This window comes from Agelaius phoeniceus, chromosome 8, assembly GCF_051311805.1.
Source record: "Agelaius phoeniceus isolate bAgePho1 chromosome 8, bAgePho1.hap1, whole genome shotgun sequence".
Taxonomy (NCBI): Eukaryota; Metazoa; Chordata; class Aves; order Passeriformes; family Icteridae; genus Agelaius; species Agelaius phoeniceus.
This window is the reverse complement of record NC_135272.1, coordinates 26,998,149-27,020,315: the sequence shown is the minus strand read 5'-3', so window position 1 is coordinate 27,020,315 and position 22,167 is coordinate 26,998,149. Positions and strand designations below refer to the sequence as shown.

General features: G+C 54.6%; 3 protein-coding genes across 6 annotated transcripts in view; 1 reads left to right on the top strand and 2 right to left on the bottom strand.

Annotated features, from left to right (window-relative positions):
- TIE1 (tyrosine kinase with immunoglobulin like and EGF like domains 1) overlaps positions 1 to 16,385 on the bottom strand; it is a 25,005-nt gene extending 8,620 nt beyond the window's left edge. For 2 of the 3 annotated variants that reach the window (XM_077182385.1, XM_077182387.1), the window contains exons 1-2: positions 3,757 to 9,397; positions 3,004 to 3,291 (exon numbers count right to left, since the gene is read on the bottom strand). In XM_077182385.1, coding sequence (XP_077038500.1) covers positions 3,004 to 3,291; positions 3,757 to 3,802 — 334 coding nt within the window. In that variant the 5' untranslated portion in view covers positions 3,803 to 9,397. Of the gene's footprint in view, positions 1 to 3,003; positions 3,292 to 3,756; positions 9,398 to 16,293 lie in introns of those variants that run through there. The other variant, XM_077182386.1, reaches the window with a different exon arrangement.
- Positions 9,362 to 11,860, top strand: C8H1orf210 (chromosome 8 C1orf210 homolog). The gene is made up of 3 exons (XM_077182674.1): positions 9,362 to 10,098; positions 10,747 to 10,893; positions 11,237 to 11,860. Exons 1-3 carry the CDS (start codon positions 9,687 to 9,689, stop codon positions 11,584 to 11,586), a joined length of 909 nt encoding a protein of 302 aa, XP_077038789.1. The 5' UTR covers positions 9,362 to 9,686; the 3' UTR covers positions 11,587 to 11,860.
- Positions 14,683 to 22,167, bottom strand: TMEM125 (transmembrane protein 125). Of its 2 annotated transcripts, none has more exons than XM_077182394.1 (2): positions 21,784 to 22,167; positions 14,683 to 17,513 (listed from the first exon to the last, which is right to left on the bottom strand). In XM_077182394.1, exon 2 carries the CDS (start codon positions 17,205 to 17,207, stop codon positions 16,545 to 16,547), a length of 663 nt encoding a protein of 220 aa, XP_077038509.1. In that variant the 5' UTR covers positions 17,208 to 17,513; positions 21,784 to 22,167; the 3' UTR covers positions 14,683 to 16,544. The 2 variants fall into 2 exon arrangements, with proteins under 2 accessions (XP_077038509.1, XP_077038508.1); XM_077182393.1 differs by lacking the exon at positions 21,784 to 22,167 and adding an exon at positions 17,623 to 17,836.

Sequence of the window (22,167 nt, the reverse complement as noted above, 5' to 3'; positions counted from 1 at the left end):
TGGCAGCAGTCTGGGGAGGTGACATCTGAACAAGTGTGCATGGTGCACCCCGCCTGCTGGTGAGGTGTGGAGTGCTGCAGGCAGGGAAAGCAGGGCAGGGGAGGGGAATTAAGTGTGCAGGAGGCTGCACTCCAGCCCCCAGGACCAGCAGCCCCATCATGGCTGTTTTCCTGATTCCTCAGGTGCTGGGGTGTGCAGCAGCAATGAACTCCTGGAGTATTAATGTGAGTCAGCCAGACCCCAGCCTGAGCACAAACAGAGCTATAAATACCTTAAGGCATGGGAAACCAAGCCCTGGGCGTGCCAGGACAGACACAAAGGAGGACACAGGCGGCTGCTGGTTTTTGGAGCCTGGCAGTACTCCAGCTTGCACACACTAAAAGGAGCCACGCCAGGCTGGAGCTAAAACACATCCAGCCCTGTGTCCTGCCCCTCTGAGGCCAAGGACCAGGAGGAAGCAGCACACGCTGCAGACGCCCAGGGAAGGGCACCGCAGGTCACACTTGGCAGTCATTTCCCAGAATCGCCTCCCCATCTATCCCTCTAGTTGGGATCTTTCTTCCATGGACTTTGAAGCCCTCAGTGGTGGGCTCACAGATATGGCACTCACTCTGTTTCAATCCACCTCACTCCCTGGAACGAAAGGCAACAGTTCCCTGGGGACCCCCAAACACAACACTTTGCATTTGTGCACACAGATTTACCTGTCACCCCATCACTGAAGCCCTTCCAAGCTGCATCTCTCCCTCTCTCCCACTCCATAGTGCATTCACCATCTCCCCAGGCAGCTCAGGGACAGCAGGCAGCATGGCTGCTTGTTCAGCTCTGCACCCACAGCTGGTGACACAGGTCCATGCAAAGACCTTGTGCCATGCCAGTGGGAACTGCCTCGTGTGACAAGAACCACTCCTATTCCTACTCTCCCTTTTTTTAGTCAGTTATTTACCCATGCAAAGATCACTCCTGCCACCCCCTGGGTGCAAAGTTTGTCTCAAAGAAACTCTGAAAGGGATTTTTCCCAGTTTTCTCCAGGAATCTGAGCAGACAGTATCAATTTGGTCTTTCACAGCATCCTCACTGCAGCCACCCCTGAGACCCAACCACTGCAAACTCTTTCTCAGGGACCATACCACCATATAATCTGCTCTTTATTACAGTTTGTGCTCTTTTTCCAGGTTCTGACTTGAGTTTTCAGGCTGTAACTCCCTACCCAGAAGTTTTAGGAAAGTCTGGTTTCCCAAGGGCAGCAAGACAGCCTAGCTCACCACACACCCAGCCTGGTGATGTCATGCTGCTCCATTCTGCTATTTATCACCTGTCTCTTGCTAACAACAGTGGCATTTTAGACAGATCCTCCAGAAAATTTTCCCAAACTTTCTGTTGTACACACAGATACAAAAATTTTTAAAATGTTGGTTTTCTGCAGTTGTTTTTCTGGGTGTCTTTCTGCTCTGGAAAGTGTAAAAGATAGTTTATTGACAGATTTAAACACTTCTGAAATTGCTTCTCAGGATCTCTTTGGTTTGCTTTACTTTGTTTTTTCAGTAATGCTTCCAAAATTTATCAAACTTCCTAAGTTCTTCTCCATGCATGACCTTTTGAGAGCTGCCAGCTTTCCTCTAACAGCATTCCCCACCCACTGTTTAATCACCCTGGCCTGCTTTGGTGTTCTCTCAGGCAAAACAGGAGAGATGGCACACACCAAGTCACTTCAGTGGGTTCTGTCTCCAGCTCTCCTGCAAACATGCAAATTTTTTGCTTACTAATTCCTTTATTTTTTACCTTCTCCTCAAAACAGAGCAATAGAAGCTTCTTAGAAACTTGTGAAAGAGACACATTTTTGGCATTTGTAACTCCCAGAGGGGCTCCTCCAAAGCACTATTTTAGCCTGGCTAAGTGGACCCAGGAGTGGGGCTGACTGAGAACACCCCACTGTCCCAAGGATGGAGCCCCAGAGCCATCATCTCCATCTATGATTTATAAACAAGAACATCTGGGGGTGCAGAAATCCCTCTGTGCTCCTCACCCCATGCTGCTGGTCATGTCTCCCACACTGTCTCCATTGGCCTCTGCTCCATTCCTCAATGCCACCCTGCTTGCTCAGACAATCTAGCTCTGTTTCCAACAGCACCACTGCCATTTTTCAGCTTGAGCCTCTTTACAAGGACAAAAGCTGAGTCCTGCTCCCTGGGGGATGCTTAGGCCACACCAGCAGCCTCTGTGCCCCAGCTTGGAGACACTCAATCTCCTTGCTGAAGCTGTCTTAACACAGGCAGGGAAAATTGTATCCTCTCCTCTTATTCTGAGCAAAAGGACAGCTGTTTTAGCTAGACTTTCTAAAAATGAGCAAGAAAGCATCCTGAGGCAAATATCACAGAAAATTTCAGTCCTAATAGGAGTGTGCGGCCCCAGGTGGTGTCCCTGCTGCTGGTCAGCCCAGGGAGGCCCTTTGGATTCTTATGGCCCAAAATAGGAGCAGGAGACAAGCCCAGCACTGCCCTTAGTGCAGTCTGGCAGTGCCTCTCAGCAAGCCCCACTGCTGGAAGGGCCATGTGCTGCCCCAGGATGGTGTTTGTCCAGCACCTGGGGAGGCTGCCAAAGATCTGTCCCAGCACTACCTCCTCCCCTTGAGCCTGTGGTGGGGGCATGGGCTAGCACAGCTCCGAAGGGCTACCCCTTGCTCTAGTTAATGATTTCCAGACCCCACAACCTCCTCCAAGGGCACTCAACTTCCTCTTGGACCTTGTCCTTCTCCCAAGCCCCATTAAAAATACAGATTGCTCCTCTACGGGGCTCGACCATGCTCTTCTAGCTGAACATCCCTTCCACCTCCCTTCCATCTCCCCACCACCAGGGCTGGTGGACCCTAAACATAGCTTATGGCTCACCACTGTCCCCCCACCCCCCTGCCTGGTGCTGGGATTGTGAAGCACAGGGCAGGCAGGTCCCCTGTGCACCCGACTGGCAGGCAGGGGCCTCCTGCTGCCCCCAGAAGGCACTCACCATTGTGGCTGTTGTGCACATAGACCACCTGGGCCTGCTCGGTTGGGGTGCGCCCCAGGCAGTAGAGGATCCCCACCAGGTCAGCCTTGGAGAAGCCCCTGGCCTGGACTTGGTTGCTGCGGTTGTGGTAGTTTTGGAAGCCCATTTTGGGGTGAGTCATCACGATCTTGTTCTCCCGCTCGATCCGCAGGTAGCTCACGTCGTGCTCCCCCACGACGCAGGAGAGGAAGAAGTCGGAGTGGGACAGGCTCTGCACGTTGGCAACCAGGGTGATGTCCAGGATGGCCCCTGGGGTGAGGGAGCACAAGAGCACATCACAGCTGGGCAAGAGCATGGCCACACCAGCCCTGCCTCGGGGCCAGATCCTGTCACCCAGATGTCCCCCCCTTTCTAGGACATTTTTGCCACCCCCAGCCCAGAAGGCACAGCCAAGGCAAAGCAAGGTGCATTGCAGACACATTGGGATGACACAGTCCACATTTCTGCTCTCCTTTTGGAGACCCCAGCTGGATCAGCTCCCCAGCATGAGCCAAGCATGTATCAGAATGGGGGTCTTGGGGTGCCTCTCCTCCCATGTCAGAGAGAGACAGCCAAGGGCCTCTGAGAGCTCCAAATGGCTGATCACAAAGGGACATTTCCTCCCTCCCAACCCTGCTCCGATGGCGCCACTGAGCTTCCACAGCTGCCTCTTCCCACCAAGCCACCCTGAGGCAGGGGCTGCTCACTTAAGTCAGATGAAAAGGAGCAATTTACCTGCCAGATGTGGGAAGAGAAGTAGAAGATAAAGCTGGAGTCCCATGTCCTTGGAGCTTGTTCCAAATCTGGCAGAGGTCAGAAAATCCCCAGCATTTCCTGGCTACGGGGCTCAGAGCTGGAGGCTGTGGCTGCCTAGGAGCTCCACGTGAGCAGCAGCTCAGGTCCACTGCTCCCTGCCCATGTCCCCCATCTCTTCTCCGTGCTGTTGCTTGACTTCCAGGGCAGCTGGGACCACCTCCTGTGGTGCATAGCCTGGACACGGACTGAGAGATGCCCCCGTTTCTCTGGCTCTGTGGCCAGCCAGCTGCTCAGGAGCAGGGCTTGCTGGCCAAGGGGCCCCCGGGCTCCCCTGCCTGGTGGCAGCTCTTCCAGGGAAAGGCAGCCGCCCACCCCTCCAGGGCTAGGGCTGCGTGCTCAGGGTTCCCTGAGCCATGCTGAGCCCCTAGCCCAGGCAGGAGGTGCCCTGACCCTGCTTTTCGTCCAATGTTCAGAGCGCCTCATGCCCCAGCCCGCCCGGGCAGTGGCATCCCCATCCCCGCGGTGCAGCCCCGTGGCTGATGGCTGTGGGAAGGGCTCTCTGGAGCAGGGAAAGGAAAGGGGCCAAGGGGCCGTGGCTGGCGGCGGCGGCGGAGCCAAATCCTGTTTCCCATGCGGCGTTTCCTGCTCTCCACCCATTGTTTGGAGACGGCCCTGACTCCAGGAGCCGTCGGGAGCAGCCCTGCACAGGCTGTCCCCCGGGGAGCGGCGTGCGGCGGGGCTGAGGCCGCGCACACCTCGGGGCGCCTCAGCCTCCCGCCGCCACGAGCCGGGGTGCGAGGCACGGCCCGCCCGGCCTCCGGGGTGCGAGGCACGGCCCGCGCGGGCTCCGGGGTGCGAGGCACGGCCCGCGCGGGCTCCGGGGTGCGAGGCACGGCCCGCCCGGCCTCCGGGGTGCGAGGCACGGCCCGCCCGGGCTCCGGGGTGCGAGGCACGGCCCGCCCGGCCTCCGGGGTGCGAGGCACGGCCCGCCCGGCCTCCGGGGTGCGAGGCACGGCCCGCCCGGCCTCCGGGGTGCACTGCCAGGGCTTGACTCGTCCTGAAGGGGCCCATTGGGGGGGACACTGTCCCGCTTCAAAGGGGCTGAGTGGGAGCATGGGCAGGGAGCCAGCAAGCTGCCCAGCTCACACGGGAGCGTGGCCACTGCCCGAGGAGAAAACCCTGTGGTTTGTGGTAAACATGTCTGGGGGGAAGGGGAAGCAGGAGAAAGCCTGGCTTTCCCTGAGCACTTTCCCATGCACAGTGCTGGCATGGGCACAGCACAGCATGGCCTTGCTACAGCCCAGCCCCAGAGTGTCTCCCTCCCAGCGTGGAGGCTGTGCCAGCCACCAGCAGGCTCCAGGCTCTTTGCCTGGCAAACGAAAAGTGTTTCTCATGAAATCGCCATAAGCTTCACGCACCAAACCTCACACTGCTTCACAAATCAAACTGTTCCCATGTGAAAAGCCAGAGCTGCCAGGGAGTGAGTCTCATGTTTTGATGTGTCCTGGGCCCATGCTGTATCCGGCCAAAAATCTAAAGTACACATGGAGAGGAAAGGGAAATCCATTCATCGCTTCCGACTATTTACAGAGTGCTCTGGGGCCGCGCGGTGCCCATGGCATGCTGAGGAAGGGATGGCAGCGAGCAGGGGCTCCCACAGTGCAGCTGCCCGGCCACCCCAGGCAGGAGGGGGGAGAGGATCTGAAAAAGGTAGATACCAGGTGCAGCTGCCCTCATTTGCTTGGAAAATGAAGCTGGCTGTAGGGGCTAGTCAGGTTAAGAACTGCGTGCTTACATGTGCAACTCATTCTGTGCTTCCCTGGCAGCTGTGGGGGAGTGCATCACACAGAGCCCGAGTCAGAGTGCATTCAGTGAAATGCCCTCTTTCGGGAGGATCCATTTGAGGATGGGATTATTCATGCAGAATTTTTGTGGAATTGGAGCCATATGGGGTCATTCTCTGCATCAGGCCATACCCAGGAGATCTCAGGGATCCATTGAGGAATCTGACCCAATGTGATTTGTTGTCTTGTGTTTTTTGCTAGGAGCACCTGGATAAGAGCTATATGTGCAGATTCCTTTGGCTGGAGGTAGGGTAGGAAACCTTTCTGGGGAGTTTTGTGGTCAGCTAGGACCTTACAGCTCCAGTTTAAGTTTATCTGTCTCCAGGGGAGGCACCAGAGAGATAGGCACAGCTGAGCACAGCCGAAGCAGCTCTCCACACTTGCTCTCCGGCCACATGGAAAGCTCCAGTTGCCCAATCCATAGGACACTCCAAGCACCTGAATATCTGCTGATTTAATGATCCTCAGCTTTTTTGCTGAATCACAACATACTAAAAAAAAACCAAAAACCAAAAACAAAAATCCCTCAAAGACTGAAAAAATTATCACTTTTTGTTTTCATTTGCACATTCTAATGCATGGCACCACATGCCAGAAACCATAACGCACAGATACACTTCCTGATAGGAAATGCAACCCCCCTGCAGATCCACCAGTGGACTGGGCTGCCTCAGCAACACTTTCTAGCCCTGCTTCTCTGGATACTTGTTTTGTTTTATGTGTTCAGCGGGTCCTGGGGAGGCCCTGCAAAGTTGGGCTAAGGACTCATCCCACCAGGCAAAGGAGCATCCTGGTAGTGGGGTATTTGAGCATCCCCAGCCCGCCTGGGCAGCTGGGAAGCAGGAGCTGCCTGCTGCCTTAGCATCCAGCACATGCCCACAGGATGAAGGACAGGCTGCTGGGAAGCCCTTTCCCTGAGGAAAGGGTGGATGTGCGGCTGTGGAGGGGCCCTTTGGCAGCTGGGGGAGGAGGGGCCATCCTGTCCCAGCTGCTGACAGTTCCGAAGTATTCTTGCTGGCAATCGGCTTCCTGTCGATGAGCAGGCATGGGACCAGGGAATGGGGAACAGGGAAGAGAGTTTGAGGCTCCCCCTGCTTCAGAGGCAAAGCCAGGAGCAGGTGCAGCCAGCACTTTCCCTGCCTGGCCTGTGGCTCTGCCAGCCTTGCCCACTCACCTGCCCCATCACCTGCGGGCACAGCAGCAGGTCTGGCGTGCCAGCAAACACCCATGAGATGCTGCTTTGATGTGATTTCTCAGACTGTCACTGACTCCATGGCAGGATTGGAAGGGAGAACTACTGTTAAGTGGCAGGTCTGCATGGGGGGTGCCGAAGGTGGTGGGGCACTCCCGTCCTCTGGGACCTTCATGAACAGGTGCTGTTCACTGAGCTGCTGCTGCTGGCCCCAGAGACCTGCCAGTTTGCTGCATGCTTTAAACACCTTTCTGCTGGAATTCCAGCAAGACCTTTGTTTTCCTGTAGGATACTTTCCTGCTGCCTCAGCCCCAGCTTCCCCCGACGGGGCTGGCTGTGTGCCCCTGTCCCAGGTGTGTGGACCAACATCTGGACCAGGCTCAGGCTGCTCTCCTCCAGTGCAGCGTCTCAGGGCAGATGCCACAGCCGTGCCCCCTCCTCCCTCTGGAGGCTCCCCAGCCCTCCCAGGGTCCTGCTGCCACCTCGGCAGCCCCCACGGCACCCACAGCGCAGCCGGCAGTCCTGCTCAGCGATCACGGGCGGCCACACGGCTGGGAGGTGATGGGGCGCGGCTGTTAATGTGTAACTGGCACCGCCACCTTTCACCGGCTCGGGAGGAGCGGGGCCGCGGCGCAGCGGGGCCGGGGCGGCAGCCAGGCCGGGTCCCGGGCGCTGCTGAGTGCGGGGCCGGCCTGTGAGGACTCGGTGGCGGCCCAGAACCGTGCGGCCGCGGCCACACCTCGCCCGGCAGGGCCGGCTCTGCCGGCTTCCCAGCTTTCCCCGAGACTTGTTTTTCTGGCCGGAAGTTTCCTGGAGCCAAATGGCTCCTACCTGCCTGCTCTGCTGGGTCTGCAGCCTCCTCTGCGCCTGGTCAGTGGTGATGGGACACCCCTGCAGCCTTGACCACCAGGTAGGGGGGCCGTGGGGGCTGCGGCGCGGGCAGCACTGGGGGTGGGCAGGGCCGGCTCCTGGGCCTGCAGGACAGCTGGGGTGTCACGGGCAGCGGGGCCTGGCAGGCAGCTCCTGCTCTGCACGGCTCAAGAGAAGACGAGTGATGAAAACCCACGGGAGGCAGCAGAGTTAATTGGGAGATGTGCCGTGCCAGTGGCCACCAGCCACAGGGGTGGTTTGCTCATGCCCAGAGCCCGGCTGTCCTGCTCCCAGCCTTGGGCTGAACGTGTCATGTTATCCAGCCTGTTCACAGAGCACGGCCTGGGAGAGCATTGTCTGAGTCACAGCATTTCTGACTGTGGGGGTCTCTTGGCTGCAGGTGTAACACAGCTGCCCATAAGGGGTGCATGGCAAGCAGCCATGAGTCACATCCCTGAGGAGGTCCCAACCCCTCATTCCCTTCCCCAATGCATGGTGATGCAGTGACTGGAGCCAGGGTGATTGGCAAGCATGGGGGCAGGATCCCTAAACACCCGGCAAGGAGCAGGAAACACTGCTAAGCCACTGGGACAAGCACTGCAGCCAGCAGCTTGGCTGCATCAGGCAGGAGCTGAGAGAATGAAGGAAAGTGGCTGTCAGGGGCCACTGACCTTTCCACTGAGCTCTCAGTTATTCCACTCAAAAGTTTGCACTGTTTTCCAAAGCCTCCCTGAGCCCAGCTGTGTTTGAGCTGGAAACAGGGCCTGTGTGGTGCCCCTGAGGCTGGGCCCAATTATAACCCAGTCCTCAGCACCTGAGGTTTTTAAGGGCATATCTGTTCCTCTACCAAGCAGGAACAGCAGGGTCTGATAGGAGATTTAGGAGGATGAAAAGACAGGTGAAGGAAACTGAAAGCTCAGCTAGCTGGAATGTAGCCAACACAGAAACCCAGGACTATGGACCACAGTAGACTTAAATCACAGCATCTCTGCTTGCAAGGTCCAAACACAGTACTTAGCAGGAGCTTGTGCCTGCCAAACCAAACTTAAATTGCTGACCTGCACTCTGGCAGCTTCAGTGTGGATACTTGACCCCCTCCCACTAAAAGCCCAGGAAAGAGTAACCCATGCTGCGGATTGCTCCCCAGAACTATTTGAGTTGGGGCACCCTGTTTTACTGGGAAAAAATAAATCCATCCATGTGGGTTGACATCCTTCCATCCTGCTCTGCTGGTCTTTTGGGACAGTGAATGGTCCTTGGCCTCAGGTTTCCTGATACTGACACAGCCAGCCAGCAGTAAGCCACAGCTACCTACTGTGTATCCTCAGGAAGGTGGCATAGATGGAAGCATTGGTGCATTGTCCTGCACAGGCCCCAGGGAGCTGCTCCAGGCACAGGTGACTGGTACAGGTGCCTATAGCTCTGCAGCCTGGTCAGCTTCCTGCCTGCCCTTGCAACAGGCAAGGCTTGCCTGCTTCCCTGCTCCACCTGGGAGGATGCCCCTGTGTCACACAAGAGCTCCCAGGGGGCTGGAGGTGGGGATCCAGGGGAGGAAAAGGAAGGCCCTCTGCAAACTGACCCTGTATGACAACTGCCCTCTATGGAAGGACAGGGAGGTGACAACCTGCTGCCTTTTCACTCATCCATTTGGGTTTTTCCTCCAGCCCTGCATGCTCCTTCTTTACTGTTTCAGTCAGCTGCTCTCAGTCCTGGGCTGTCCTGCTCATCTTTCTCCATTTATCTAGGCCCACTCCAGTCTGATAGCTCATGTGTTTTTTAAACATGTGTGGGTCTTTGCTTTTTTAAACTCTGCAAGAGTAATTAAGACGTTTGAACCTTTGAGCAGTCTCTCTATGGAGACACTCCCCATCATGGATAGCCCATCTCAACAGTAGCTCTTTTCCCAGGGGTGGGCCAACTGCAGTGGGAAGAACCTTCAGCACGCTCCAAGTTCCCTTCCAAGAAACATCAGCAGTTTGGACCTCTCCTTCAACTCCTTGGTCATGCCCCATCACAGGACTCTCTTGAAGCACTTCCCTTCCCTGCAGTCTCTCAACCTCTCCAGCAATGCCAAGCTCATGCTGAGCCCAGCAGTCTTCTCCAACCTCGGGGCGCTGCGTCTGCTGGACCTGAGCAGCTGCAGCATCACCCACATTCATGAGGACACTTTCAAGGGCCTGGGAAACTTGCACACCCTGCTTCTAAGAAACAACAGCTTGCAAGAGCTTGATGTCCCTTTCCTTTTGCCGCTGAAGGCTCTTTTCCACCTGGACCTGCAGCACAATGCGCTGGTCTCTGTGGACCCTTGGAGCCTGCAGCTGTTGGAGATGGTCCCACAAGTCCATCTGGAAGGGAACCCCTGGGCCTGCGACTGCAGCGCGCACACTCTGCAGCAGTGGCTGCGGCGCAGGCGAGGTGAGTGGAGGGCATGGGTGGCAGGGAGTGTGTCAGGCATGCAGAACCCTGAGTGCAGGAGTCTTGCTTGATCCATTTGCTTCAATCCCTGGACAAGGTCTGAGATGGCTCTCTGTCCTACCCTGCTGAGGGACAGCAAACTGAAATGTGATGTGTCTGTTCCTTGCTTGCAGTTACACAGGATACCAAGGATTTCTAAGAATGTCAGAAGAATAATTTGGCTACTCTTCTGTGAAATGGGTTGTGTGTACACTTTGGCCTTTAAATCCATCTTTATGTGACTTTGTGAAGTGACCACATTTTCATTGTTGAGGAGTTGGCAGCTCCCTCTCTGGAGCCAGGTCAGGCTCCAACCATTTGAGCTCAGCTCCAAGTAAGAGCAGTGGGGTTTCTGTGGGTATCCATGAATTTGTCTGTATCCAGTTTAAAGGAGCTGCTAATCAGAGTCACACACGGTTCCTTGGTCAGGGGATTTTCTCCTTTGGTTGTTTCCTACAATATGCTGAGGGTCAGCGAATCTGTAAGGCAGAGCCAGGAGCACCTTGCAATGCAACCCATCAACCCAGGAGCAAGAGGGGATCATCTTCTCTAAACTGGAGAGGGGATGGGTGCAGACCCCCATCTCACCTTAGCCCATTTGTCTCCCAGCTGTGCAGGTGACCTGCGTGTCCCCCCCAGAGCTGAGGGGCCAGGAGATCGCAGCTCTGGATTCTCAGGACCTGGGCTGCCAGGTTAAGCAGCGGTTTGCTCGTGAGCTCACCACACCACAGAATATCACAGTGACTGAGAACAACAGTAAGTTGTGCAGATTCAGAGGTGTCCATAGGGTCTAGCACCTTCCTGTCCTCTGTCATACTGGGTGGGGCTGTAGGTGGAGACCCCCCGCTCTGCCCCACAGTCCCAGAGGCTCAGGCTGCTGGGCCACGCTCGTGCAGTGGCTTGGTGGGAGGGTGGCCAACTCCTGGAGGTGTTTGCTGGCTTTGTGACAGGAAAGTTAACGGGTGCCACGAAGCCACATGGAGCACAGACTCCACAGTGATAGGCAGCAGTACCAGCCAGCTGTCAGGCAGTTTTGCCCCCAGTGTTCACACCCCCTGGGTGTGTTACAGGCTGACCATGTGCCTTTCCTGTGTCACAGGCACTGCACTGCCTGCTGGGAAGGGGGGAAGGAGCTGGCCATACCTGGTGGGATTCCTGGTGACAGCGATTGGCATCTCCATCCTGATTGCACTGGCTGCCAAGTGCAAGCTTGCCCACAAGAACTTCGCCAGCTACCGCCACCGGCCGCTGCCTGAAATCAGCTCCATCGGACGCAGCCCCATGGAGGATAGCAGCAGCTGGGACAGGGGCTCCTGTGGGAGCCATTCCATAACTGATGCTGCTGACCTACAAGCTGAGGATGATGATGGCTTCATCGAGGACAACTACATCCAGCCCAGTGAGCAGCTGCCAACAAAAGAGGAGCGGGAGTTGCATCGCTCCATCTGAGCTTACAAGCTTACAGCTCAGCCACCACTGCTGTGGCCTCTTGCTGTCTCCCTGGCTCCACCCCTTTCCTACCAGTCCTTGGCTTTGGACCCCACATGTTTGGGGCTGGAGGAAGGGAGCAGGGAGGAGGGGAGGGAGGGATGGGCTAGGAATGATGATGGAGGCTGAAGGCAGCTGGTCGAAGAGTGTCCCAGCATGACACCACTAGGCTGCACTGTCACAGGGACACCAAACCAGGTGCTGCTTTCCCAGCCTTGCTCAGATGCTGAAGATGAAGGAGGTGGTGCCTGTTGTGCCTGGGAAGCCAGGTGAACTGGGAAGAGGAGCCTGCCCTGGTGCTGCCATGGGGTCCTGGCCCCACTGCCCCATGGCGCCAGAATCAGCCCTGCTCTGTCCCTCAATGCATTGTCACTCTGAGGTGTGATTAAAGAATGATTTAGCCCTCCCTCTGCCTGCAGTAGTTTGGTGGGACTCTCCCAGTGGCAGTGCTGGGAGGAGACTCCCAGCCCCACAGCTGGGGTGCAGCTTTTTTTGCATGTGCTTTCAAGGACCATAAATACATTGCTCTAACTGTGGCAATGAAAGACCACATCTGTGGCACAGTGAGTGCTCTTGTCCAAACAAATATTTCACCTGCTCTGGTGTAGGCCCTAGTGCACCATCACAGGGTTTCTGTGCATGTCTCTTCAGCCACAGCCCTTCTTTCTTTTCTCTCTTTCCTCTCCAGGAAGACAAGCTAAAAGACACCTTTCCCCTGTCAGCTCTGCAGAGCTGAGCAAACTCATTAGTGCTGCTAGTTGCAGTGCCAGGCCCATGCACTGGGGCGAGGTGACCCTCTCCCCCAACACCCATTACAGAGTTCCATGTGTCTCTTCAGCTGTGGAGTTGTACAAATGCAATAATTTTTACATTCCTGTCATCTTTGTGGTATGATGAACAGCACATGAGACACAGGTAACTGTGAGCTATTTCTGCTGGAGTTGGTCGTGCCTTCATGGGTTACTCTGGAGTTAAAAGCAGGGAGCAGGAGTGGCATTCACCTTTAGTAAGTGATTCATAAGGCTGGTACCAACTGATTGGGAAGATTTCCCATCATGCTCCAGAGCATGAGATAACACAGGACAGCATTTCTCAAAGCTCTGCCACACAGCTAATTCCCCACCTCCTTTAAACCTCTGTTTCACTGCTAACTGTCGTTCTATTTCTCCATTCATTAAAACATTTAGTTTATAAAAAAGGTAAATAATACACCTCAGAGAATGCAAACCAAAGGGGAAAAATGGGTCAGGTATTGGATGGATGAGACAGGGTAGAAAGCAAATGTGCCACTTGAAGCCTTAGCAGGATGAAAACCTGTTGGCTTCTTTCAGTGGTCAGCCAGCTTTTGCTCTTAAATACCATATTTCTAAAGTGAGCTTTACTTTTTCAGTTACTGTCTCATAATTTGCCTTTTGGGGTCATCAGCTACCTATGAAAATACAATATACACTGTATTTTTGGAAATTTCTAATATCTTTTGGGTTAGAGATTTAAATTTGAGGGCTGGGAAAAAGCATTTCAGTTATCTTTTGGAGGGTATTTTCTGGGCTTTTCAACATGCTTTTCAATCACGTGAATTCATGCTTGATGCAGTCTTTTCTTTTTAGTCTCAGTGATGTCTTAAAAGAAGTTAAAAATACAAGCACCCGGGCTTATTTGTCCAGGATCTTACTCACCAGTCCCTCAGCATTGGATGGCTTGTTTACTTTGACCCTGCTCATAAGTCCACTCATTTATTTTTTAGCCAAGCAGACATGGCAGGTTTTTTTTTGTGTGTGTGTGTGTGCCCTCAGGCAGCTGCAGTGCAAGTGAGCAGGAACCTGGCAACTCATGTTTGGGGGAAAATACATCTGGCATGCAGAGCTGGGAATACAAAGGGTCAGAGCATGAAAAGGAGGATCCTTCTCCAGGGGTCCACCCAGGAAGCTGCCATGAGGGCCTGGCTGAGGCTGGCTGGCTGGGAGCAGGAGCAGGTATGCAGGCAGACTGGTTCCACGTGCGAGGCTCAGCCCTGCCACAGGGTGAAACAGCTGCTCTGTAAACAAGCTAGCCTGCACTGACATATTCAGAGGCTTTGTGTGCTCCATGTGAGCATCTTTCAGGGGCATAGTGAGGTCTCAGGTTCACAGAGCAGTGGTAAGGGGATACATCTGGGTTCTTAAGCAGAGAGATTAATATGGATCTGGAGGTGGGAATTGTGTATCGTGAAAGAAGTACATGCATTTTTGGGGCTGTGGTGGCATTGCCACACTAGCTGGTGATCCAAAACCACAGCCACACGAGGGACCCTGGGCTGTTGTGATTACTGCCCTGGGCTGAGGCCAGCTCTGCTCTGCAGAGAGGCCTGCACTCAAGTATCAGCCTTCAACACAATCAACTTCTGTAACACTTTATTATGTATGTCCACACACAACGCAGGAACCAAAACCAAACCACACCTGTGCTGCAGAGGGGAGTCAGTGATTGGGCAGCACAGGCTGTCCCTCTGGGCAGCTGGACAGCCAGCCACCATCTTCAGGCACAGCCTGTTCTTAGCCATTATCTCCTTGGGTTGCTGGCCCACAGTCAATCACCCTTTCCTGGCACAAGTCACAGGCACCTGGGGCACGTTTTGAAGGGGCTGCGGAGGGAACAGGATTCACATTGACACGCAGGCAGCACGGAGCTGCGAGCTGGGCACAGTCACGCCTCTTCACAGAAATGCCCAGATGTGCAAAACAGCTGGTGTGCAGGCAGCTGTGGCCTGCCAGCACGTGCAGGCTGCTGGAGCTGGCAGTCACTGCTGGACCTCTGGTGCTGGCAGAGGGGGTGCAGCCAGGCATAACTGCACATGCATTGACAAAAGCCTGCAGAGCAGCAGTAATGGTGATGGTGGTGCAAGACCATTCAGCTCTGGCCTATCCCCTCCTGTGTAAGCACAGGGGTCCCTGGTGGACCTGAGGCCAAACAGCCTAGAGGGGAAGAACAGCTCAGCTTTCAAGAGATTTAGCACAGGAGGATCTGAGCTCACCACCACCTTTTGAGCTCCTGGGCAGATTAAGGGAGGAGATGCAGAGAGAAGAGGAAACAGCAGTTTAATAAAATCTACAGATGATGTGAAAGTGGCAGAGGAAAATGTAGAAATAACAGAGATACAGAGAGAAAAGCTCAAATTATGTACCTTTACATTGGGGAAAACAATCCAAGGCTTCAAGCAGAGGAAAGTCAGCAAGAGAAGGTGAATACAGATGTGGTTTCATGAGATCTCACTGCATTGGGAATGGTTGGTCTGGAGCTGTGAAGGGGTGAAGCCCTCAGTGACCAGCTGATGGTAAGCTCTGACACTGCCTCCAGGTGTAACATGGACAGTGATTTGTGCTATTAGCAAGGGAATCAGCTACCATCCTCTTCCAAATGATTTTGCTATCAGGCACCAAAAACAATAGCTCAGTCTTTTTCCATTGCAGAGGACACTTGGCAAATAATGAGCAAAACCAACATCTGGAGCAGAGCAACTCAGGTGAAGGAAAGATGGGAGCAGACAAGATGAAGAATCACAGAACAGTCTGAGCTGGAAGGGGTCCAGAAGGATCACAGAGTCCAGCTCTGAAGAAAATGGCCCACGTGGGGTTCAAACCCATGACCTTGGTGTTATTAGCACCATGCTCTGACCAACTGGCTCAGAGGAAGAGAAGGTCATGCAGGAGCATCTCCAGCAGGAGGTTGGGATCTATTTCTATGGAAAGGGCAGTGAAATGTTTAGTGAGTCTATGAGGGAAGTGAGAATTTTGTCAGGTAAATTAGACTTAAGTCACAGGAAAAGTTCCTGGGGTGAATTGTTAGTCTGCCTCTGGTAGAGAGACCTTGGTGATAAAACAAGACACCTTGTAAAGATAAAACACCAAAAAAACTCCAGGTAAGGCCCAAGTGACAGTAGAGGAACTTTTCTGCCCTGCAGCAGCTGCAGCACTTGGGAGACAGAAACAGCATGGAAACAAGCAGGGACTGGGATGGGCTGCTGGGCTCCTGCCTCTGCCTGGGAAACTCCTGTGGGAGGGCACAGCGCTCTCCCCTGGCACAGCTTCTGCAAAGGGCAGCCTCAGCCCCAGGATTTGGGCATCTCATCACCATCTCCCAGCAACTGCACCTTGCTGTTTGTGGCTCATGCGGCTCATGCCAGGAGCATCCTGGCATGATAACACAGCCCCAACACTGAGTCCAGTACAGATAGCCCATCAGGGCCTTGACACCAACATGGCTTGATCACCCCTTTGATAAACCACAGGCGATGGTGGGCTGCAGAAATGTAACACTAGAACAGATCCTGGCATTGCAAACACAAACAGCATTTCATGTGAGGTCCAGCCATGCTGTGGCTCTGGCACACACAATCCTATGCAAATCCCACACTCACTCCCACAGACACCGGTGACTTTTGGGAGCAGCCCCTGCAGCCATACCTCCCACCAGGCTCCCTCGTGCCTGCTGACACGCAAAGTTTCTCCTGCCATTCACCAGCTGCTAGAGGCTCTACTTCACTCAAGAGCTGGAGGCTCTGCCCAGAGCACAGGTTGGTTTTATACCACCCACAATTACAGCCTCTCCTGCCAGGAGAGTGTATGACACAGTTCCAGGAACTGCAGGAACCAAACAAGTACTGGGGTTCCCAGGGGTACAGGACAGGCTCACCTTCACTCTGTAACATGGTCACAGCCAGGCAGGCAGCAGCTGACACAGGAGGCTTTGTGGAAATAAAATGCCAGCCAGGTCAGAGCCCATCCACGTGCCCTGAGTCTGTGCTGTGCCACCAGCCTGGGGCAAAGCAAATGCCAGTCATCTCCACCAGAAACACAGGGCACACTGCAGCTCTCGCCCTTCCTCGGGGAAAGGCCATCACTGACAGGTTGTATCCACTAAGGCTCACACAGAGGTGTCCTGGGTCAGATCAGGTTGGCCATGCTGGAGGTGGGGGGGAGCCGCCTGTTTCCAGCGAGGCGGCCGGAGATGGTGAAGACGCGGATGTCGCCGGCCTCCAGGCTCCGGGGAGCCGCCCGGCGGCAGGAGGTGCACAGCAGGTACAGCAGCAGGCAGAGGAGGATGGCACTGCCGGCAGTCAGGAGGATGACCCCGCTGGTGAACATGCTGGCCAGCGGCCGTGCGGGGCTGAGCTGCATGGTGGTGGTGGAGAGGATGGTGAGCACCACCCCGCAGACCAGCAGCACCAGGGCGCTCAGCAGCAGCACCAGGCAGTCCGAGAAGCCTCCGCTCTTGAGGAGCTCGATCTGATCCCGGCTGCGGATGCAGTTCATGTCCTGGATTGCAGAGCTCAGCAGCTGCTTCAGCAGCACGAGCAGGGCCAGCAGGCAGAGTGTGGTGCCCACGGCGAGCCGCCACTCTCCGGACCGGCTGCTGGTGCTGTACAGCAGGATGATGCCCCCAATCCCGCAGGCCAGGATCAGCACCACGGCCATCCCATAGCACAGGATGGACTTCTTGGGGTCCTGGAACCACCAGAGCTCCACATGCTCTTCCAAGATATTCCTCTGGATGTGGTCCACATCCGCAGGGGTGCGGGGGCTGCTCAGCTCTGCCAGCTCTGGCATGGTGGGCAGCTGGGTGAAGAGGGCACAGGGGTGGCACAGATGAATTTGCACCCTCACAGCAAATGGAGGGTCAATGCAGCAGCAGTGGTGAAGGCAGCTGCATTTCTCCAGCAGTGATGTCTCGGTCTCATTCTTTAGATCCTGATGGAATTTCCTTTTGCAGTGGTGCCACCTGGGGAGCTATGGTCCACATGCTGGGGTTGAGCCCACCACTGAGGCAGGCCTGTGAAACATGATGGAGCATTCCCAGAACAGCACCACAGGGGAACTGCCAGGGCTGTCTCCTTCCTTTCCCGTGTCTTTCATCTGAAAAAGTCAAGAAGAGAAGATATCATTAACCAGAGACCCTGCTCCCCTGTACCAAATAATCCTGTGCCAAACCCTGGGCCTTGGTTGCTCAGGCTGGCCTGCAGACCTTGCTGTGCTTCCCTCACAGGAGCCCTGTGTGCTTCAGCTGCATGTCTTCGTGGGAGACCTCTGTGTGCTGTGGGGGAACCCCAGCCTGCCCCAAGTTCGAGTCTCCTGCCTCCCCAGTGCCGTGTGCCCTGCTCAGAGGCTGCTGGCACATTGCTGCCTGAAGGACTCTGCCTGCAGCTGGTGCTGGCAGCAGGGCAGGGACAGAGCAGAGGCAGGTCCCTTCTGGGATAAAGCCCCATTCACAGCTCCGGCTTCACATGCTCCCTCATCAGCATCAGCCTCTTGTCACCAACTGGCTCTGCTGCCCAGAAGGGGAGGTGGGGGTCAGGACCAGGGTTTAACCCTTCCACTCCAGTGGCTGGAAGAGTGAGATCTGCCTTAGCTGCATGTTCTCAGCCCTGTCCCCATCCCTGCACTGCCAGTGGTTTCCCCTCAGAAATTTCCTACAGAAATATGGTAGCTACATGTCCAGTGATCTCAGCACTTCCCTGGAAAGAGCCCTTAGCTGTGGCCTGGCACCCTGAGATTTTGCTCTCCTTGCTACTGGTCTGTGAAGCATTTTGCCACTGGAGGGGAGCAGAGGAAGGGCAGCACTGGCTCCGAGGTGCTGTGCTTAGCTGGGCTCCCCTGGGCACAGCCAGCCCCTTGTCTCAGCCCACCACTCCTGGGTCCCAGGCTTGTGTCCCTGCTGTCCTGGCCTCCCTTAATGCTTCTTTGGGTACAGTTTTAGACTAAGAGTGGAAACCACTTGCATTTCTCTTACATAATGTTCCTCCCTGGCATGTGAGTGCTCCAGCTGGTCTCACAGCACCACAGGGACCCTCTAGGCCAGCTAGTACCCAAACCATGGAGAGGTGCTGGAGAGAACAGTACAGGAGCATGTCAGCAATGGCTGAGCCTGGGAGACATGGGGCAAGCCCTGGAGACTCAGAACAGCCTCTCTGGTCACCTCCTAGACAGGATAATGCACCCTTGACCACCACAGGCACACACATGAATTGCTCTGAGTCCTACAGGAGCCCATGGCAGGGACAGGAACTGACTCAGGTCCCTTGTGTCAGAGCTGTGTCACTTCTGGGTGGGAGGACAGCCACCCTGCCTGCTAGAAATGGCTCTCAGGAGCCCATCAGCCCACGTCAAACACACTCTGTACCCTGCTCTGCTCGGCACTGGGCTCAGGGCTCATTACACACAGGCAGGGACAATTTATGACCCCCACACGTGGCAGCTCTGCACACACCAGGGATCTTTCCTCCCATCGCTCTCCTGTCTCTGCTCTCCACAGACCGCATCCCTTATGGCAATGCCTTTGCTGCCAGCAAACACCTCAGACCCCTCTGTCGGGGCCCAGCCAACACGGCCGGGGGGAGAGGGAGGACAACTGTGCGGGGAGTGCCGAACCAGACACCGCCTGACAGTGTCAGGCCAGGCTCCTCCTGAGTCACTCCCCGGCTGCGATGGAGCATGAGGTCACTGTGGCCTGGCTCCGGGCCCGCTGCCAGCGGCTGCACGGGTGCGTGTGCGGGCAGCCCGTGTGCGGGCAGCCCGTGTGCGGTGCGGGCAGCCCGGGTGCGTGTGCGGGCAGCCCGGGTGCGGTGCGGGCAGCCCGTGTGCGGGTGCGGTGCGGGCAGCCCGGGTGTGTGTGCGGGCAGCCCGGGTGCGGTGCGGGCAGCCCGTGTGCGGTGCGGGCAGCCCGTGTGCGGGTGCGGTGCGGGCAGCCCGGGTGTGTGTGCGGGCAGCCCGGGTGCGGTGCGGGCAGCCCGGGTGCGGTGCGGGCAGCCCGGGTGTGTGTGCGGGCAGCCCGGGTGCGGTGCGGGTAGCCCGGGTGCGGTGCGGGCAGCCCGGGTGTGTGTGCGGGCAGCCCGTGTGCGGGTGCGGGTGCGGTGCGGGCAGCCCGGGGGCACGGCGGGTCCCGCACGGGGCTGGTCCTGCTCGGGGAGCCGGGCAGCGCTGGCTGCGGCACAGACCCCCAGGACACAGAGGAGACACCCTTGCTGGGAGAACCGTGGGAGACATCAGAAAGCAGCAGTTAGAGAGAGAAAAGAGCTGTGGCTGAGCGTGGTTTGTGCCTGCTGGGCGCGTTGGTTTGTGCCTGCTAGGATGCACTTTGATTTTGCATGAGGCAGCAGATACCTTGTGTGTGCCCAGGACACAAGTCCCCAGGAAGGTGAGGATGTCACGGGACACTATTCAAGTAGAGAGAGGCAAGGAGACATTGAGTCTGGAGTTGTTCCCTTAGCCGATGCAAATCAGCTTGGTTCTAAACATTGCTCTCTCTTGTGTCTTATCTCCTCCTTACCAGTGAATGGGTGAGTCTAGTAGGTAGCATGTTTGTAGATTAGATTGAGATTTCAAGAGAACATAAAGCTTGGAGAAGTGCAAAGTCTGTGTCCTTCTGCTGCTTGACCTAAGTTACACGAGTCAAACAGTAAACAAGGAAACCACAACAGCATGAACCACAATGAGGGAAAATGTGATCAAAAATCACTGAATACAGCACTGCATTCTCGTGTTACTTTTTAAAATTTAACCATTTTAGGTTTTTATTTGCTCAGAAGGACAAGGGAGCAAAATAAAACCATAGGAGCATCTGGCTGAGGAACAAAATTAGGTATAACCTCTACAAGCACGTATTTCCCAGTGTTATATTAACCTCTATTAAGCAGATTATTTGGAGAGTTTCCCAGTGTTGCATTAACCTCTATTAAACAAATGATTTGGAGAGGCAAAGGCTTCCACTGGAGTGTGCTTTCATGTTTCCTTGCCTCTGTTTGAAAATGTTCTGGGAATATAATCTTTTGCTCTAAAACCATCCACACTTGCTTCTCTAGACCCTGAGGGCTTGTGCCGCTAATAACAGTATTTTTACTCCTAGAATCACAGAATAATTAAGGTGGGATGGGACCTTGTGAAGTCACCTGCTTAAAGAAGAGTTCACCTAAAAGTCAGACTGAGCAGGTCAGGGCCCCATTCATTTACATGCCAAGGATGGAGGATCTGTAGCCCCTCAGGGATCATTCCAGAGTTAAATCACCCTCATCATGAAAACATTCCTCCTTAAATCTAGCTACAGTTTCTCATTCCTCAGGCTGGGTGCATTGCCTCCCACCCTCTTCAGAAAACCCTTTCTATGTTAAACCAAAGCAGCCCTATCCTGGACTGTCCTTGAAGAAGGGATGAACTTTGATCTCACAGCAGCTTTGCTGATCTGCTTTCTTGGCACTGTGCAGCACATCACTTTGCCCAGATCAGACTGAGAGAAGGGAAGGAATATAGATGCCTGCTCTGCCATGAGGGAGGACAGCCACCCAAAGCTGTTGCCCCTTCTTTTGGTGTTCTTTGGGCTACCTGGTCTCACTGGTCTGGGACAGACCATAACAAGCCAGTGGCCCATCAGATTGGTGTATTTGATAGTGTGGATCACGGGTCATTAATCTCTACATTTACTCACTACTGAAGCCAGCACCTTCTGTGCTTCTATCACTGTATGCAAGAGAAAAAGGAGGCGAGCACCAGCACAGCCACACAATGCTTTAAGTCCAAACAGCACATTTCAGGAAAAAAATGACATGCTGTCCTTCCCCACTGCTGGCTGGCAGCTGTGGAGGAAGAGCAGGAAAGCACTAGGAATGCAGGAAAACAAAAATATTCATGTTTTTCCTTTTCCATTGTGCTGGTTGTTTTTTTCTTTCCCTGCTCTGACAACATTTAAGTGGAAATTGAGGGTCATCATCAATGTGCTCCTGGCCACTCCTGGCTGCAGGTGTGGGAGATGTACCCTGGCTGAACGCCTCGGAGTGATACATGCATATATTTAGTAACTTATAAACTTTTTGTGCCTGACAGACTGATAACTGGCAGACAGGCCATGGACTGTACATTAATTAACAATTCAATTTCAGAACCACATGCAATTCAGCTCTTGAAATATTTCTCACTTCCCTCCTCTTCTCAAACCCAGGGTACCCCTCGAAACAATGCTTACCCACAGGGTTTAGGAGGGGAAGTCTGGGGATGAGACAGGCTCCTGCAGTATTTCCTTGTACTTCCAGCCTTGGAAGGGTTTCATGCAGCTTTTATGTGGACGTTGTAAGCATCATGGAGACTGGGAGAGTCCAACAAGATTTCCTATAAAATAACCATACATAAAATTATTTACCTGAGCAGTGTGGATGAGAGCCAACAGAGTTTCACAATCTCAAGCAAATCCAAGCCATCTCAGCCCTCTGTTTCCCCAGTCCATCACAGCTTATTTGCTTCTTCACCTGATCTGTCCATAGCCTGTTTGGGATGGACCTGCTGCCACTCAGTGCCTCACAAAAATCTTTAGTCCAGAATAGGCATAAACATTTTCCCATAATTTCACGTAATTTTTTCAACCTCCAATGCTTTAGGAAGCATTTCTTTAGCAAGAGAGTCAGCTCTGAATTGTTGTATGTCCCTTCCAACTGAAACAGTACATTCTATTCTGTCTATTGTGTTCTAGTTTGTCTATTCTAGCCTATTGTGTTGTCTATTCTATTGTATTTCAATGGAAAAGGAC